This window comes from Apostichopus japonicus, chromosome 6, assembly GCF_037975245.1.
Source record: "Apostichopus japonicus isolate 1M-3 chromosome 6, ASM3797524v1, whole genome shotgun sequence".
In the NCBI taxonomy this organism is placed as follows: domain Eukaryota; kingdom Metazoa; phylum Echinodermata; class Holothuroidea; order Aspidochirotida; family Stichopodidae; genus Apostichopus; species Apostichopus japonicus.
In genome coordinates, this window is record NC_092566.1 from 7,344,606 (window position 1) to 7,363,790 (window position 19,185).

A 19,185-nucleotide genomic window follows, 5' to 3' on the forward strand; every position below is an offset into this window, starting at 1 on the left:
CGAAACACAGTGTATCACTCATACGAAAAACCAAACAAAATCACTTTAAGAATGAAATAGCTAAAAACAGGAAAGACTGTAGAGAGATATGGGAGGTACTACCTTATGTTCATTCTGTCATCGATAGCACTGTAAGCAAACATGCATCGTAAGTCACATCAAAGTCCAATGGCCGCAGATTTCACAAACATCAAGTATATATCAATTGCTTTCAATTATCATTTTACATCTATTGCTTCTCAATACTATAATCTCAATGAAGTTGTAAATGGTGACTTTCGAAGGGAATGGTGATGCACACCTGACGATGATCACACAGTCACAGTCCCGATGCAAGGGCACTGGGGTTGAGAGCGGATCAGTCGTTCGGTAGTTTGGTTTTCGTGCCCAGGTTCTTTCCTGGGCGACTTTTCCTTAAAACAAATTAAATGGTGACTTACTGCATTCGTTTGTCTCCAGCAGGGTTCCCAAAGAGGTATATTTTGGAATTCCAGGGATTGAAAGAGAATTTGTCCTTAAATTTCTTCGAGTCATATAAGTATCAAAGGCCACAGGTAATGACGGACTGGATGCAATGATACTTAAAATCAGTGCCTATATTATAGCATAACCGTGTTACTCATATTATTAATAGTAGTATTGATACTAAATACGTTTCCAAGTAGATGGAAATTGGCCAAAGTTATCCCGGAATATACAAGAGTTATTCAAAATTAGATATTTCCAATTACAGACCGATATCAATTCTTCCTGTCTTGTCAAAGGTGTTTGAAAAGATGTTCACCAGTCTTTATATAACTATTTATGTCAATATGTATGTGATGCAAGGATAATTTTAAATGCTTTCCACCATGACAGATCGACTTTGATAAATTTGATAAATTTTTGATAAATTAGCATGGAAGACTTTTGATAGCTACATAAAGCCAAAAAAAAATGACAATGGTATACAAAATTATAAATGATTTTAACCCATCTGACTTAAAAGAATTATTTTCCCCGATAACGGAATTCCATAACCACTTGCTAAGATCCTCATCTTCTAAGAATTTCTACATCACAGGGGGGGGGGGGGGGCATACTAAATACCATAGAAATAGATTGAAATACTTAGTGGCAAAATAATGGAATGAGCCAAATCCTAAGATAAAACATGTCAACACTCTTGCGAATTTTAAAGAAATGATTGCTAATGTTTTGTAATGGTGTATTTACCAGACCACAGTTTTACCTACTCGTTGTACTTCTATTTCAGTGTTCTTTGTGGCTTTATTTTGTGTTTTATTCTTATTCTACTCTATTATTTCAATGTTTATATGGTATAATTTCTGGTTTCTTTAATTGTAAATAATGTTTGAGAACCTCTTGTAAGATTAGCTTTTTGTATCGCTAAATGAGTTTTACCCTTGAAAAGTTGAAATAAAATAAAATAAATAAAATAAAATAGTCTAGTAGCTAGTACGTCACTTCATTATTTACTTCGTGTCTTAACCATACCGTCGCCTAGACACCTCTTAACTCGGTAGTTAGTCAAAAGGATAGCCATAGGTATTAATACATCGTTCAAATTCAAGGGCGGCGGAAGCACTTTTAATCTGGGGGGGGGGGGAACCGACATCAAAGGGCACTTTGCAGAAATTCGATTGGACTGATGTAGCCTTATATTTAGTACCCTTTATAACTCTTATTGTATTATATTTTTTGCGTATAAACATCACTCCATCAACGCCCCCCTCCCCACCCCTTTCATAGAAAATATGCATACTAGCTCTGCAATATCCAAAGTTGTATGCACGACTATCAGAGCGGAGCGCCACCATCGGTTGGCGCGGAGCGTACAAGAAAATTTTTGGTTTTACAAACCCCTCAGATGGCCAGAAACGGCCCTTCCCGAGTGTTCATTCCGGTTCCCTGGCCTCTTGCTAACTTGAGACACCTCAATTTTTATGTAGAAAAAGGGCACATTTTTAACCCTGAGGAAAAGTGGGGGGGCACGTGCCCCCTGTGCCCCCCGGTTCCGCCGCCCTTGTTCAAATTACTCTCTTTCGGACAACACCACTCACTCCACCCCCTCCCTTCCCTTTAGCCCTCGTACTCAGCCGCAATGATCGACCTGCATGGCCATACAATACTCATATCACGCATTTATCATGTTTATTTTAGTGGGGACAACCCCTCCCCCTCGTGTCATTATCGATATGCAATAGGTTTAAGTGGTCACACAGTAATCATATGACCTATCATCCATTTGTCCTGTACTTTTATTTTCTTTCACAATGTAAACCTTATTTCATCACACAAGGCCACCCACATCCGTATGTAATCCCGGTGCAAGGACTGCATGTTTGACATTTGAATCTCGGAGGCTTTTGAACCATCTTATCTTCTCCTCCTCCCCCTGTTTTATTCTTGTCTTAACCAGCCTGCCAGCTTCTTTGCCTCCAATATGTACCTTAGCTGTTTCGTGAAGCCAAGCTAGAGGGTCACCCCTGAGCCTACATTCTCACTAGTATTAGTCACCATTACAATGCCCAAGCTAAAATCTCGTCTACCTTTTCAATCTCCCCCAAAAAAACCTAAAGACTTCTTTATCGTAAATGTCTTTCAACTTTTTTTTGACATTTAATTGCCGGTATTAGTAACCAAAAGCGCTAAGATTTGTGGGCTACATTAGACGGCTCATCTCGTTCCATTAGTGATGCAATTTGTATCAATGAACCTCTTTAGCTATCCCTGTGTTTTCCCCCTTTTCAATCGGAAAACCCCCCTTTGTCGCACAGGCCGGTAACCTTTGATAGCCCAGGGGCTGCCAAGGAACAAAACTGTTTGTCAATACATCGGGATTTCTTTAGGTCCCAATCCATTTGTGAACAATTGAACCCTATTCACGTTATACGCCTTGGCTATCAGGGCGATTATTATGGTATTGCAAAGGATATCTTAGCTAATGGAGTTTAAGCGAAACACAATAGCAAAGCTTCGGTACTGTGTAAACTTTGATGCACCGCGGTAATTGATTTATGTCAACTAATACTATTGGTCAATGATATCAGCAAACGACGTGTCATCAGCAGATCAGCCAATCATGACCGGTGTACAGTTGAGTAACTATGAAAGGTTTACTATTCGGAAGTATTGTTTGAACGAGCCGTGTTAAATGTAGTTATCGACTAGTTAATTAGCAAACCAGCGTGAGATTTTTCACTTCAGGGGATACCATTCATTCATATCGCAAGGAGGAAAACCTACCTGTAAGAGAACAAACCAATCTGTTAGAAAGTTTGCAACTATAAATTTAGAAGGCAAAATCATCGATACCTCCCTTTATGGACGCATTTGTGGCTGTTCTTATATCAGACAATATAAAAATCCTTTTTCGTTTTTCATTAAATTCTTTCGGAGATTGTTTGAACTCTATTTCGGGAGAAATAACAATTTTTTTCACACTTGTGATATATTATTTCGTGTAAGAAACGGAAAATTTCAGAATTGGACATTTGTACTATAAATTCGAAGACTATTTTGTTGGACAAGGAATCAATTATACGCCGACAGAGATGGAACTAATGCACATTTATATGCGGATTATTCTCATCGTTTCTAACCTTTTGCAAGTTAGTGCCTGGTGAGTTTTCATTTTAATATTTCAATAATATGTATTTTCCTAATTTTCGTACAAAACTCTTGCGTATTGTGTATTCTGCGGTAATTCACTTTATGTGAAACATAATTAGGTCTTAAGTTTCTTCCGAAGTATGAATTTTGCAGCTTCGGACACGATACACTATAAGCCAATAGCTTCCTGTCATATAATATAGTTATTCTTGTAGTTATGAACAGCAGTGTTATTAAAAGAAAAATTCTCTCCGTAAACGAAAATTCTATAAGTAAACTTGTATGCACGTCAACAAACGGCTGTATTGATTTAACACGGCTAGTTTGACAAAAACATCATGCCCATGTAAGCTTTTGAAGAAATAATTCTTACATTTCATTATAACACTGTTGACCCTAGAAGACATTCTATTATCGAATATACATTCATATATATATATCTACATCTATTACGGTGTAAGACGTTTCCCCCGCCCCTCCCCCAAGAGATGTTGGACTCATCATTACAGATCACAGAAAAAGCTGAACCGTATGAATTGCCAAAAAGAACGTTCCGCGAACAAATGATAATTTTCTAGTTCCATAAACATCATAAGTATCCGTTGGTTATTTGACATAACATGTGGAATAAGTATTACCAGGAACGTTAACCCCCCTCGCACACACACAAAGCTGAAACATTCACCTACCACCTTTTCAAATCTTTTTTTATATGTAATTTATTTTCTTTTTCCTTTTTTTCATTCTGTTATTTTAATGTCCTTATGTTTTCTTCTCAACAGGTTCCATGCGAGTAACCTACTTTTGTCGGGGTCTAAGGTAAATTGAATCTGTATTCTTTATGTAACAATATCTTCAGGCGTGAACATTAGGAAAATAAGTTAAATATCAGTGCCAAATCCATATATTGGTTACCGCTACTACTGGTAATTAATACATTTTCTTACAAAATGCTGGATTCGTCACTTCTCAGATTCAAGAAATTTGTTGTCATTTTGCTGCAAATTGTTAAAAATATGAACTGAACAATCAATGTTTTGGGGCAATCAAATTTCTTTGTACATCATGGTGCTCCGTTAAGTGCAATTATGCTCCCTTTGTGAGAAATGCCCCTTTTAATATTCTGCTCCCGCCCCCTCCCCCCCCCCCCCCATATTCAATATTTCTGGCTACGTTCCTGAGACTAATTACTTTGATATTTTCATTATATGCAAGCGGGCCTGTGCGCGCTGACTGTGTGTGTGTGTCATTTAAATTTGGGTTATTCAATGTCTGTTTGCTGTGTTTGCTATTTCTTCAGGGAGTTGTCTGCTTGATAACATATACGTATATACGTTGTGTTGTTCATATAGGCTTATATCTATTTCATTAGAAGTAGCCCGAGAAGCAAATTCTCCTATTCAGTTCGTCTCTGTTTGATGTAGAATTGTATATATAAGCTGCTAGTTCCCACCATTGCTAATTTGCTCTCTCTCCACATCTCTCTCTCTCTTAACTACAGTCCTACCTGACCTATACAGATAGCGTGGCGGCTGGTCTTGCCAAAGGGATGCAGGAATGTCGGTCAAACTTTTACTGGGATAGATGGAACTGCCCCGAAAATTCTCTGTCGTCTTTCTACAAACACAAACGTAAGAGTTAAAAATTACAATTTTTTTGTCAATCAAAGTCGAGTCATGTGTCAATCAGCATTACTTATGACAATATAGTGTCTGTTTAAGGTAAAGTGAGAGGCTGGCCTCATGGTATATAGTAGGGATATTTTTCTTTGACTTGTTTCTGGGTGGGGAGGGGAGGGGTTGGAGATAGAGGGGGGGGGGAGGGGTGGAGCTAGAGGGAGGGTGAGGGTGGGTAATGAGCCTGGGTACGCAAAACCAAACCAATTGATTCACTGTCAACACCAGTCCCCTTATATTCCCGTACATTTAGGCTGTAATCGTATGATTATGATGATGCTATGTTAAGTGAGGTATCGCGAGTCCATTGAAAGGGAATACATACTAAACATGAACAGATTAAAAGTTTGGTGAGCAATAAACTGGGTACTATGTACACGTGATCACATGTTCTTATCCAAAAGGCCGATAAACGATTGTCCAATCGACATCGGAATAACGTTCATCAACAGATCGATGAATTAGGCCAACTATTTTGTTAGGCCCTGTTTGTTCAGAGCGTTATAGCTAAAAAAATAATGGTCCCGTTCTACTTTGACAAAGATTACGAGATTACCCAAAAGTAGAGGGAGTGGGTGAGGGATTCCTTGATGATCCACCGCGGTATAATATTATAATATTCAACGTTTGTCATTTTTTTTTTTGCTTTCACAGCGAGTCGAGAGATGTCGTATGTACACGCAATCAGCGCTGCAGGAATTATGTACGTTTTGACGAAAAACTGTAGTGAGGGAGCATTCCTCAAATGTGGTTGTGACGACAGCAAGACGGGCGAAGTAGGTAGGTTATTGTTTTTATTATTATTATTCCTCCAGAATTTACCGAAGGAAATCGACTTTCCATAATGTTACCGCCCAACCACTTGACTCACAGTGCAGAGTTGTAAAAATTACACACAATGTAAATAATCGTAAACAAGCTGTTTATGCTTGTATTACACTGTTTGCAGAGCTCCCAACTGACCCGCAATTCGCGGGTTGGACCCGCATTCTAACACCCAAACCCGCTGACCCGCGCAAGCGTCAGAAAAAAACCCGCATTGTAATTGTCAAGTATACATAAAAACATTGCATCAAACTTTGACTTAGCAACCATCATTTCTTTAGCATTTAGCATAATAGAGTATAAAACCTCCTTTACAGCATCATTTGAACCTCAAATTTGCCTATATTTCTTTTCATTGGGCCGAGCAGCGAACATTTTCATGCCACGGGAAAGAATGAATTATCACCTACTATTCAATTTATTGATGTTACACACAAAAAAATGCATATTTCTCAGAAAATTTGGGGTGACAAAAGCCCTTCTAAGTGCCAGCATTTTACATGTAGGCATCACCAGGATTCCAAAAAAAAAAAATCAAAAGGGGGAGGGGGACACCCCCTCCCCTTATACCCCTCCCCCAGGACAGCGATTCGTGACATGGACCAGCATTTGCTTTCTCAAGAGTTGGGAGCTATGTGTTTGTAATGTAATGTGTATCATGTATTATGCGTATAATGAGGTAATTGGCAAGTACTAATGCGCAAGGTGACATTACTGAGTGGAGCAATTTTTACTTTCGAAAGGATTCGTAACCCTTCTCTTTCGTTATGCCGAAATGAATGATCGCATTGTTCGTCTCATGTAAGCAAATTAACACAAAATAGAACGTCCGTGATATATATATGTAATTTTTGTTTTAATTCATTGCATCAACAGACGAGAATGGCTGGATGTGGGGAGGATGTAGTGATAACATTAAATTCGGCGAGAAGATATCCAAGCAGTTTATGGACACCGTAGAGGTCGACAGTGACGCAAATTCATTAATGAATTTACATAACAACGAAGCAGGCAGAAAGGTCAGTAGCAATGTGTATAATGTAAACTATGAAACGCCAATAAACCCGCCAGATACATTGATATTCTGAATAGATATGTCCATGTCCGTTGTTGGCAATGTGAATTCTTATCTGGATTTATTTCTTCTATGGAAGCTTAAAGCAGCTTAATGTCAGCATTTCTACAGAAACTTCAAAGTTTTCGATTAAATTATAAATACTTGGAGTTTGAATGAAATTATTTTCTAACTATTCTGTAACTTACACGAGATCAATATGCACTAAATAATCTGCTTGACAGATTCAAGATCGATGGATTCTTTGTAACGCGCGATATATTTTCAGAACAATTATAATTGTAACGGTTCATCTGAATTGCTACAAATTATGCTACCAGGATACCGTGACTCACCGTGAACACTTTCAAGATACCCTGTACGATATGCGTGCAATTTAGCAGTCCAACAAGATATATATTTATATTTATAAAGAACAAATATAAGATAAGAAAAGCTGAATCCATTAGTTGTCAATACTAACATTTAACTTCTCACTTACTTTGCTCCTTAAACAGGCTGTTCGTAGCACCCTCGAGAAACGCTGCAAGTGTCACGGTGTTTCCGGGAGTTGTACTCTACAGACATGTTGGACCCAATTGTCAGACTTCTCAACCATCGGTCGATTTCTACGTAAGAAGTACCTCACCGCGAGCCAAGTGGACCTCTCACGTGGTCATCTTACACAGAGCAATGACTTTATGGAAGTCGAGGGTGATACCTTGGCGCCAAGCAAACGCGATTTGGTCTTTCTCGACGAATCACCGGACTATTGCAAAACCAACGACACTATTGGGTATTCTGGAATGGTCGGTAGAGAATGCATTAAAAAGAGCGCAATCGACCCGACGGTAAAGGATGAAGATGCTATATCTTGGCTGAAGACTAGTTGTAGCCGGCTCTGCAGGAGTTGCGGTTTGAAAGTGAAGAAAGAAAGAGTCGTGGAATCGTCCAACTGTAACTGCAAATTCATGTGGTGTTGTTCAGTTAAATGTGATCAGTGTACGAAAAGGGTGACCAAATATACTTGTCAACCAGAATAGAAGAACATTGGTTATTGATGGTTATATTCAGTAGATGCCCATGAAGAATGATCATGGGCGTTGGTCGGACTCTCTGAAGTATTGTCAGTGTTCAGTTTATTCTGCTTACACAAAAGCTACCAGACATTTACTTCTTGAGTGCTTTTCTCTTGCCTGTATTATACCTATTATGACACTAATTATGTACTTGGTATTGCTAAACTCGATATAAAAATCAAAAGAAAGGAGAAACAAAATGTGCACAGTACTTATATTCTTGAGGTTACTGATACGAACCTTGCTCTAGCCAAATGTTATCTCGCATTGTCAAAATTGTTTACAATTTTCTGTGCCAAGTTTATCGGTTAATCCTTTTCCAAAAAATAATATTAATTATAATAAATAAATCTTGAATATATAAAGGAAGAAAATTGTTAGACACTGGCAAACAATTTTTACAATTAGGAAATTTTCTATTAGCAAATTGTTATTGACATTTTATCATATAATTCTGCTACAGTGGATGGTTACTTGTGTCAGTCAATTCCATCAAAAGTTATGGGGTTTTGTTATTGGGTTTCTGACAATTGTGCCACCACAAATTGATGTTTTTTTATTATATCATATTGATAGTTTTATATTATTATTATTATATTCCCTCTTAAAGCTAGATCTATACACTGTAGAAGTGTGCATTAAAATGAATAATTTGGAATGTTGCCAGATAGAAAATTGATGTTATATAGCTGCAAAATGCATATTCATAATCAATATGCATATTCATAATCAATATGCATATTCCGAAATGTAATATCACAAAATATACAGCAAAAAAGTATCTTTCCGTATATTTCTAATGGTTAATGAAATCTTGTTTAGCCTATCTATATGGGAAAACTGTGGGTGTTACTCTGCTACGATACAGAAATGTCGACTACGTTGTATAATTCTTATGTGAACACATACAAAGGAGTGTAGGCTACTGTTAGGGCATTAGTCTTAAACAGCTACTCGATTCCTAACAGTGCATGTGCCGTGTGTATATATATCGAAGATAGGCGATTACTATTTACTTACCTGCAGACAAATGTTTCTCTCTGTGAAGTGACAGAACCAATATCGGCTAGAAATTGGCAGTGTTTAATAGCTAAAACTTCATAAAGATAATTATTATTATTCAAATTATTTTATTAAAATGGACAGATTATAACGTTATGACTTACAGCTCATGTCCCTTGTACATTATTCTTATCTATTATTATGATTTACGATGACTTTGGTTTTATTTTCTTGTAATTCAAACTGTAAATATGAGAGTATTATTATGGCCATTTGTTCTTTTTTAATTAAATCAAGTTCCTCTTACATCCTAGTTTCTCATTTTGCCTTTATTCAACATATATTTTCCTGAACACTTGAAATGATCAGGAGGCATGCATGTTTGGCTATGGGGAGAATTGATTCCCTTGTAACACTAGTGGATTACCATGAAGGGTGCAGTCCCATTTTATTTGGGGGGGGGGTTGTTATTTGTTCTGGGGGGGGTGTTTACGGGGAAAGTTGATTACCTTGTAACCCTATTGGATTACCCTGAAGGGTGGAGTCCCATTTTTTTTTGTGGGGGGGGGGGTGTTATGATGATGTTGATGCACATGGAAAACTAGCAGATATCTCTGAAAGGTGGTCTAGTTTTATTGGGGTGGTGAGGGTGGGCGCTTCAGGGAAATTTGATTCCCTTGTTACACTAGTGGATTATTCTGAAGGATGGAGGACTATTGTTAAGGTGGAGGGGGGGAGTGCTTATGGGGAAAGTTGATTCCCTTGTAACACTAGCAGATTTCTCTGAAGGGTGGAGGACTATTGTTAAGGTGGAGGGTGGAGGGGGGCAGGGTTGTGCTTTAAATTGCCTCCCTGGCTCTTTCAATAATTTTCTAGGTTTTTTTGGGGTGGTTTACCAATTTCACAGACTACATATAATTGGTTGGGAAATTATGATTCCACTTGCATGAAATTCCCACCCTTATATTTCCCCCCAGCCCAGTACCCAACCCACATCCTATCACACAGACATTTCTATTTTCTCTTGGAAACTTAATCTAATATACAAGCACATATTATAAAGTTAATGGAAGAATTAAAAAAAATAACAAGGAGAAATTTGTCTTAAGTCATCCATGTATTTCTAAAGCAAAACTTTCCACACCAGTTTTGAAATTAACAAATCCACACCAAGAAGCTATGTCTGTACTGTGTTGCAGTTTTTTTTTCCGTTATTATTTTAGTTAATAAGCGAAAAGGATTAAAATCAAAGAAAACTTGTGCAAAAAAACAAATCTTTTCAAGGATCTATATATCAACTACTACACTGAAGACGAAAAGGAAGAAAATGCTTATAAATTTTTCACGATTTTGTTTTTCATAATTATTACATGCAAGATTGTGTTAAAAATGTCATGAAGTATGCAAGTGGTTTTTTTTTTTTTTGGTATTTTTTTTTTGGATAATAATTATACATTATGTGTTTCATTTGATGAAAGAATTACTTTTGAAATATGGCTAAGAGATAAAGAATTTCAATTGATTTTTTGTTGTTGCCCTCTTCAAAATTACAATGGATACATCTTTCATGCTAATTAAACAATTTAACAATGAATACCGACTCAAAACACAGATGTGTTACCAAACCTGGTAGCACTTAACCTGCTTCCCTAAAGACATGCTTTGAATATTGTACAATCCGAATAACGTTATCATTATTACTTTATTTTTTTTAAACTTTTTTTAATTTTTATTCATAAATAAACAAATCACAGCAGTAGTACAAGTACGTGGGCTACATCGACTTAGAAGTAGTAGTACGCACTAACGATACACACTATTATTATTAGTAAAGCTTGCCAAAAATTGCCCCATATACGATTCAATTATGATAAATCACCACTAATTTGCACAATACAAATAAAGACGAGTGGAATGAAATCTCGCACAAAAATCCTTTTTCTTTTTTACTGTCGCAGAAGAAAAAAAAAAAACATAAATGCACTCTTTGAAATTTCACACTCCATTATACAATTATACATAAGTTTTCCTAACCTCCCATTTTTGTTTCCTTCTCTCATTGTCACTTTTCTCTTGAATTTTTACCTTCTTTTAATAACTGTTTTCTCTTTTAGGCAACAAAATAAACAATTCCTTTTCCTAATTGCAAAAACAAAGTTTCATGAATACATGTCCAGGAATAAGTCAAACAAATCAAAGTTTTCTCTCTCAATTTCTCAAGAAAATCAACATACCAAAATCAGAAAAGAAAAAAGAAAAAAAAAACCCACTCCAACCAAACAAGTCTCATTTAAAGAGATAAAGATTTTTAGATAAGGTTTTCAGCCTTGACTACACAAACTATGAAATTACCATGATAAAAACTAAACCAGATACAGATTAAACAGGAATAACGAGAGAGAGAGGAAGGGGGGTTGGGGCGAGGGGAAATAAAAAAGAAAGGAAAGTTAATAGCTCTTCTATAATGTACAAACTAGCTTGCAGTAAATTCCCAATTTCTCCTCCTTTACAAGATACTTAGACGACATATCCTGCTCTCAAATTTTTTCATCACTTCAAATTGATTAATTTTTAACGAATCACTTTAAGCTTTCATAAACATTCTATCAGGATTAACCGATGTACATTTTAACTTGGTTAGATTCCTTCCAGTGAAAATATGGTGTAGGAAAGAGACGAAAAAACAAAGTACCGAATAGCACGAACGATGAAGCCCGATGAGCTTCCAGTCCGACTGCTTAAAAAACGACTAAATTTTTGACGAGACACAAAATAACATCCCTCCTCCTCCTCACTTGTACGAATCGCGAAGAGATTATATGTCCGATTCGTCGACTACCTCTCGTTCGTCCAAGATGACCTGTGCCCCGTCGACGGTGCCGTCTTCCAGGAATTGGTCCACCAATTGTTGTAAATCGTCCCTCAGGTCGGCCGCGTCCGTCACGATTCCGTCCTGTTCTATTTCAGTGTCCACGTTCTCCGAGGTCTCTACCTCCTCTCCGTCCCGGACCACCGTGTTCTTGGTCACTTTCTTGTGGACCACAATGCTGGAAATTTAATATTTTATACGAGCAACGTGAGATTTCTTGTTAAAAATATATTGGGGGAAGAGGGGGGAGGGGGAGGAAGATTTGTGAGGAAAACCATTTAAACGACTGACTAGTTTTAGCCTTTGTCATTTAGCCTTTGAAGAAGATCCTGCTAGGATCGAAACATCAGGCCAACTTACTTTTACACATTCTCTTACACAGGCTCTCTAGTGGATAAGCAGTTTGCTAACAGTTTTATTTATTTTAGTTTTAAGCAAGGTATTGTATATCACTTAAATTCTGTGGTGAAGGGTACTCTATATATTTTAAATCTGTTAAACAAATGTTGTGCCAGGATAGTCTCGCGAGTTACCGTGAACCCACATCAGGATATTAATATTCATACTCCTAATATTACATGGTAGCTAGGGAACTGTGTTCTAACAATATTCCCCAAGCAATAATGCAGTGACTAGATAATACTGACACGGCACGAGTCAGAAGAAAAAAAGACTAGAATGACCCAACTTGACCTCACAACGGAGTGACTCCTTACAACGCTGCGTTGTGATACGAGCATGGGTGTTACAAGATGATCAATATCTACCCCAAGTGTTGATGGATGGGGCAGGGAGGGGTTGGAGATTGAGGGAGGGGAGGGGTTGGAGATAGAGGGAGGGGAGGGGGTGGAGATAGAGGGAGGGTGAGGGTGGGAATGCACCATCATCCAAGATCATTCACATTGTGTCTTATGATGATGATAGGTTAGACCTAACTCTACTACTGTTACATTTTAGAGGGTGGTTCACTGTGTTACTTACTTGTGAGAACCACCAGGGGGTAGGTCAGCTGGGTCCATATCGATGGGTACCATCTGTACGGTGCTGCGTTTGATACGCTTACGGATCACCTTCCTGATGGTGCCGTCGGGCAGCTCCTCCTCAAACTCCTCCACTTCAACCTCCTCTGTGACATCATCATCACCTGCGAGAGAAGAGAGATGAATTTTCATTATCTTTGTCATATTATCCTTGTCATTTCTCTCATGTCACTGCCTTTCATCCCCCAACTTACAGAATTATGTAACAAAGCTTGAATGAATATTCATTACCTTTGTCATACTATTATTGTCACATCTGTCACAGCCTTTGCCCCCTCCCCCACCCACCCGTGACTATCACGTTAGACACTTGGAATGATATATTTCTTTGTCTTTGTGTGTTGTTACTTTTTAAAATTTGCCTATTAGGAATAACAGCTAAGAAGATTTTAATACGAGATATAACAATGATTATTATATTTTCAAGTTTGTCTAAGTCTCACTTAACCAATATCCAATGATTCCAACATCTTATGTCGTTGCTATCCATCCAGTGTAGATTCCTAGGGTCAAAGGTTACTCACCAAAGGGCATATCTCCAGGTACTGTGCTAAAACCATCTGGAGGTGGGGCTGAATGTTGCTGGGGTGGAGCTGACTGTTGTTGTTCTGTTAGGACCAAAAAAATATGTAAATATATATAGGAAACCCCCTCTCATTCCACAGACAGAATAGTGAATTAACAGAGGTCAAAGGTCAATCGATTTTTTATATGAGGATACAAACTAAAGGAGCTCGACACAGTTACAATGTAAGTAAGTAATAGATATTTATGTTTATTCTTATTTTTCAACGATTCTTAACGTTTATCTCTCATGAAACAACCAAATACACGTCATTCATGAGAATCTAACAGTCCAGAGTTGAGGACGTCTACTTTTCATGGAACCATTGTCTGTCAATGATTACTTTGAAAGGCTGCCATGAAAAAAAATATTACAGCTACAATTGTGAGGATTAACGACATTTTGTTTAGGTGCATTATTCTTACTACATGAATATATATTCTCTTCCATAATACATGCTAGTGTTTTACCTGAAAGAAATATTCTGATGCTCAGATGTTGTTTACAATAAAAAAAAACTGGATTATTAAGTACCATTGGTTTGGTAAAATTATCTAGACTAGTCTTTATACTGTTATCATCATTTTTTTCCCTCTTATGTCAAATAATACTTAAGCAGCTTTGTGTATTAGAAAATAACCACACATTGGTAACCAAATAATAAACAGCTGCAGCCAAAGAACTTCCCACGACTCTTTCATTCTTTAGTTTTGACATCTCTGTAATTTTGCTCTTCTAAAGCAGTTTTTACATATTACAAAATGACCACACATTGGTAACCAGTTAACAATAAACGGCTGCAGCCAATGAACTTTTCACGAACTTTTCACGAACACGACCCTTTCATTTTTTAGTTTTGACATCTCTGTAATTCTGCTGCTCCCTAAGTAAGAGACACTCACGTGGTTCTACTTGGGCAACAGGAGGTTCATCCCAGAAGTTCTGCAGCTGCTTCTGGTCATCTTCCGTCAGTTCAAACTTGCGCTGGCTGGATGCTGGGGGAAGCCCCTTCGGTGCCATGTTCTCCTGGACCTTGGGGCCGTCATCTTCCTCTTCCGGCTGCCGCCTCTGCTCGTCGCCATCCCGGGTGTCCTCTTGCCACAGCTCTTGAAGCTCCTTCTCTCGATCCGGCGTCATCTTGAATCCGGTGGACGCATGTTCACCCGGATTGAAGTTGATGAGTAGACTCCCGCTGCCGGCATCAGGTGCTGGTGGAGCAGACTGATCCTGTAGGCTGCTCTCTGGTCTCGGAGCCGACTCCACAAACGTCGTGGTCGTCCTCGTCTGGCTTGGGGGTGCAGACTCTTCCCGTGGACCAGGGGGTGCAGATTCCACCTTTTCGGCTGGATCAGACGAGATGGGTTTCTCTCCTGGTTCAGGCCAGTCCATGGCCCAGAGATGCTGCAGCTCCTCTTCATCTTGGGGTGATAATTTTACCTTGGTTGCTTCCTGCTGAGGTGGTGGAGCATGTTCCGCTAACCTCTGGTCGTCCTCCTCAACACCAGGGCCTGTCGGCTCATCTTCACCTGGTTCATCTGCAGCAGGTTCTGTAAAATTATCAGAGGAAAAAAAATTATGTCTCAATTCAAAGAGGTGATCGTGAAAAAAGTGGTGTCAGAAATTCTGCTATCAACTGAACAAAAGGAGAAATACATATCTTTCAAAATGATTTCCTTTTGTCTAAAACTTACTCCCGTAATTTCTTACCTCCTTCACCGACCTCGTTCAACAGATCGGCCATTTCTTGAACAGCTGCTGGGTCCATTTTTGGTCGACTCTCCTCGTCGGGGCTCTTTCTGAACGAAACATCGAAGGATTCATCCACAGGAGGCTGTGAGGAAACATAAATGTTTCAAGAATGAAACAACTGAATTTTACGCCACAATTTTTTATAGGCAGAAATCAAATGCAACTTTGCCAAAAAAAAAAAAAACCAGCCAGAGCATAATTTTTGTTTTTAGAGCTAAGAAAGCATTTATATGATGGAACTTTGGGGGTGCTATTGAAAGCATGTGAAAGTTGGAAAAAAAGGATATGTATGGAAAGTTTCAGTCTTTCCATAAATTTTGATTTTGGATCAAGTGATGAAAAGAATTTAAGGGAAGATTCCATCAACCTTGTAAACCAATTTTTAAGCAGTTTGTGTAAAAGAAAATCATGATTGAACATGTCAAACACTTTAAATTAAAAAAAAAAAACAATATTCTAATAGAAAACAATTTAAACCACAATGCACTGCATCCGAAACACCCACAAACTCAAAACCCACACACACTCACACCTTTCTCATACTTCAATCTAAGCACCATACACAAGGGAGCATTGGTGCACACAGAAAGGGTGACAACAAAAACCTGCACATGGTTACAGCGGTGGGATGTGAAATAAAAAAAAAAGAAGAAGAAAAAAAAAAGACACAAGCACACCAAGATGAGGAAGAGACAGAAAAAAAGTCAAAATAATTATAAAAATGCAGAAAAAGGTGATACTGTCATGATATCCAGCTGAAAGATAAAAAAACAAAAACAATATTTATTGTCAAAAGCTGCAAAAAATGGAGACATGTATCCTTACTGTGGTGGTTAGTTTCAAAAGATGGGTACATTTTTTTTTTGGTTACAGCATGCAAGGAGGGGTATGACCTGTATCGTTTGGCTTACAGTCGACATGAAAGCAATGGAGGCTGGACTTGTAAGCACGTTTTCACATCCCTTTCAACCTACAAGTTTAAATCACCAAAAAATGAAAATAACTTAATTGGTGACTTTTTTTATGACTTCTTTCTAATCCTAAGGAGAATCACGGCTACCCGACACAGCTACCTCCACCTGGTTCATTAAATATTAATTAAAAATCTGGTATTATGTCAGAATAAAGCATCAATAAAAAATAAAAAAAAACTTTCTTATTAATTTCTTTGGTTGTTAGGTCAATAGAGGAAAAGATGAAATATAAACAAAAGGGTGTTTCTACTCACAAAGAGGAACATAACTTAAAGATCTTAGACAGCAATCACACTAAATTTTACCTGTTAATTATCTAACAATAAATAATTCTGCACACATCACAGAAGAGAGGATTTTAATGTGCAGGCCTCCCACTCACCCATACCTTCCTCCCCACACCTCCCCCTCCCACCTACATCTCCACACCTTCCTCACCACTCCTAACCCATTCCTCCAATGTCTAATACAGAATCTGCAACATGTACTGGTGGGCTAAATTACTGTACCTATATTGAAGTTTTCCACATCATTTTGTGTTTATCAATAAATTACCTTCTTAAAAAAAAGTTTCTTTCCAATTGTGAGCCCTAATAAGAGACTAGTTCAACTTTATTTCTGTTGTTGTATAAACCTTAATCCTACCATAATCTTGTCGAAAGAGTTTGCGATACAAAATTCAAGCAGTTTATATGAATATTCAACACTGAATAACTTACCATTGTCAAGTCCTCATTATATAGACTATGATGCCGCTTGGTGTGCTATGAGCAAGCAAAAAAGTTTTTTTTTTCTTTTTTTGAAAAAAAAATAAAACATTGAACTATAAAGAGACCACTTTTGTCACGACAATCCACGAGGACTTTCGTCCTTTTGCAAAAAAAAAACCGAGAGAATAAACAGAGAGTGACAAAATGCAATCGGTATTCCTTCCGTTGATCGCTTTGCCATATTTGTTTTCGTGGCACACAAGGGGCACAGAAGCATGCAGCTTAAATAATGGAAACAAAATCAAAAACAAAGCAGCAAAATACCTCAGTCCCTTGCCGTTCAGAAATGAAAGCCTGGAAAAGAAAAATCGAATCAAACGTTTACCGACAAAACATTTTTTTTGTTTTTAAAAAGAACTGGAAAATAAAATTTTGTGAAGCAAAGCCCACGGCCATGAATTTTTCATTTTGTAGTAACATATATGAAAGCTTTCCAATATGGCTATTTTTAAGCCCTTCTTATGGGATGCACTTTTGTTTTGTATTTTAAACAATTGTGTATTAATTAATTGGATCAACAATATCTTTCTTTGAAAATCTTTGCCTGTGAACAATTCAACGATTTCAAACGCAGGGTCTGATTTGCAAACAAATTTGTTTCTTCGCTTGAATAATTTACAACGAAAAGAAAGAATCTTTTGTACTAGTATTCCCAGAAATGTTGAAATATTTTTTCCAAAAGGGGACAGTTTCAAACAGGGCTCCAGAATTATATAAAGGATAAAATGCAAATTCTTTGTAAAGGTTAGTTTAGGCAATGACAGCAGCTTATCTAATGGAAACCTTTCTGTTAAGACTAAGAAGCACATCATAGCAAACTTTCTTTTTCTCCTTCTTCATATGACATCTGTATTAAATGAACTCTATGCAAGCTTTACTCTGCAAAAATACCTTTCAATTTATGATTTTAGTCGGATACTTACAAATTTTGGCTGAAGAATTCAACAGTACAAAGCAAAACAGTGTACAATAAGCATGCAACAAGTTCAACAATAGTTGTACATACTATGATTACATAAGACTGGGGTGGGGTTGGATGTGGATAAGGGGAGGGGGATGGGAGGTATTATAAGTATGATGGTAAGTCTAACATATCTACTGTATTAATAGCTGCCATGTTGGGATATCAACTTGCAGCCACTTATTCAAGTACTCCTTCAAACCTTCCGAGCATTGAAGACCAAAATGGTTAAACTGTTAAAATATGGCAAAGAACCCTTTTATTGAGCTATGTCTTTAAAACCTTTTTTTTTCAAGGAATTGCTCAACAATTTTACCGTTAATTTTTCATCCTTTTAAAACTTCTCAAAGCTTTCAAGCTTTGTGTGGTTTAACACTGAATATGTTTAATGCTATGAATCCACGTCATCCACTTTTGACAGTTTGTCAGGAAGTCTGGAAAGATTCAGTTTCTTCTCAGATGAAGACCTCTTTAATTCAAAAAGGACCGGCAATTGAATTTACCGTAAAAACCATTCAGACATTCCAATAAACAATACACACAGCAGATTGTTTTGATAGACCAGTGTTTGTGGTAATTCTTGTTATTTCAAAGTGATGTTGGGCACAAGTTAGAGGCACAACTAAATGATCAAGAATATTGAAAACCTACATTGCTCTTTTACCAGCGAGGATATTCTTTTGAGTTGTTCAACACAAAATAGTCTCATTTACAACGACTGAGTAGTTCATATCTGAGTTTAGGAAAACCTTTCTTTTTCAACCCATGGTTCTCTTTTTTTTTAAAACTTTTTCAAAACTGAGCCAACATTTTCATTGGACTCACTGAAAGCTCTTGAAAGGAGCATACACGACTTCCAATAAATTGCCTGTGCACTGGGTAACCCCGAAAGGGAATTTTAAGTCATCATCGATATTTTAAGAGAGAACAGTCTAGAAAGAGTTCAAACTCAGTTTTCAACAGGTACTTATCTTAGTGAAGCATTCTGCAATGTTAGAGGGTCATA

At 37.5% G+C, this 19,185-nt stretch overlaps 2 protein-coding genes across 42 annotated transcripts in view; one reads left to right on the forward strand and one right to left on the reverse strand.

The window, feature by feature from the left end:
* Positions 1-3,198: 3,198 nt before the first annotated feature.
* LOC139968847 (protein Wnt-8b-like) lies at positions 3,199-11,247 on the forward strand. The gene is made up of 6 exons (XM_071973391.1): positions 3,199-3,625; positions 4,398-4,434; positions 5,117-5,246; positions 5,946-6,071; positions 6,993-7,135; positions 7,689-11,247. The coding sequence occupies exons 1-6, from the start codon at positions 3,558-3,560 to the stop codon at positions 8,211-8,213; spliced, it is 1,029 nt and encodes a 342-aa protein (XP_071829492.1). The 5' UTR covers positions 3,199-3,557; the 3' UTR covers positions 8,214-11,247.
* LOC139968844 (uncharacterized) overlaps positions 10,350-19,185 on the reverse strand; it is a 188,241-nt gene continuing 179,405 nt past the window's right edge. For 40 of the 41 annotated variants that reach the window (XM_071973368.1, XM_071973353.1, XM_071973346.1 and 37 more), the window contains 6 exons: positions 17,483-17,512; positions 15,433-15,556; positions 14,628-15,272; positions 13,685-13,768; positions 13,102-13,264; positions 10,350-12,298 (listed from right to left, as the gene is read on the reverse strand). In XM_071973368.1, the coding sequence (XP_071829469.1) occupies positions 12,067-12,298; positions 13,102-13,264; positions 13,685-13,768; positions 14,628-15,272; positions 15,433-15,556; positions 17,483-17,512 (1,278 nt within the window). In that variant the 3' untranslated portion in view covers positions 10,350-12,066. The remainder of the gene's footprint in view (positions 12,299-13,101; positions 13,265-13,684; positions 13,769-14,627; positions 15,273-15,432; positions 15,557-17,482; positions 17,513-19,185) is intronic. The other variant, XM_071973351.1, reaches the window with a different exon arrangement.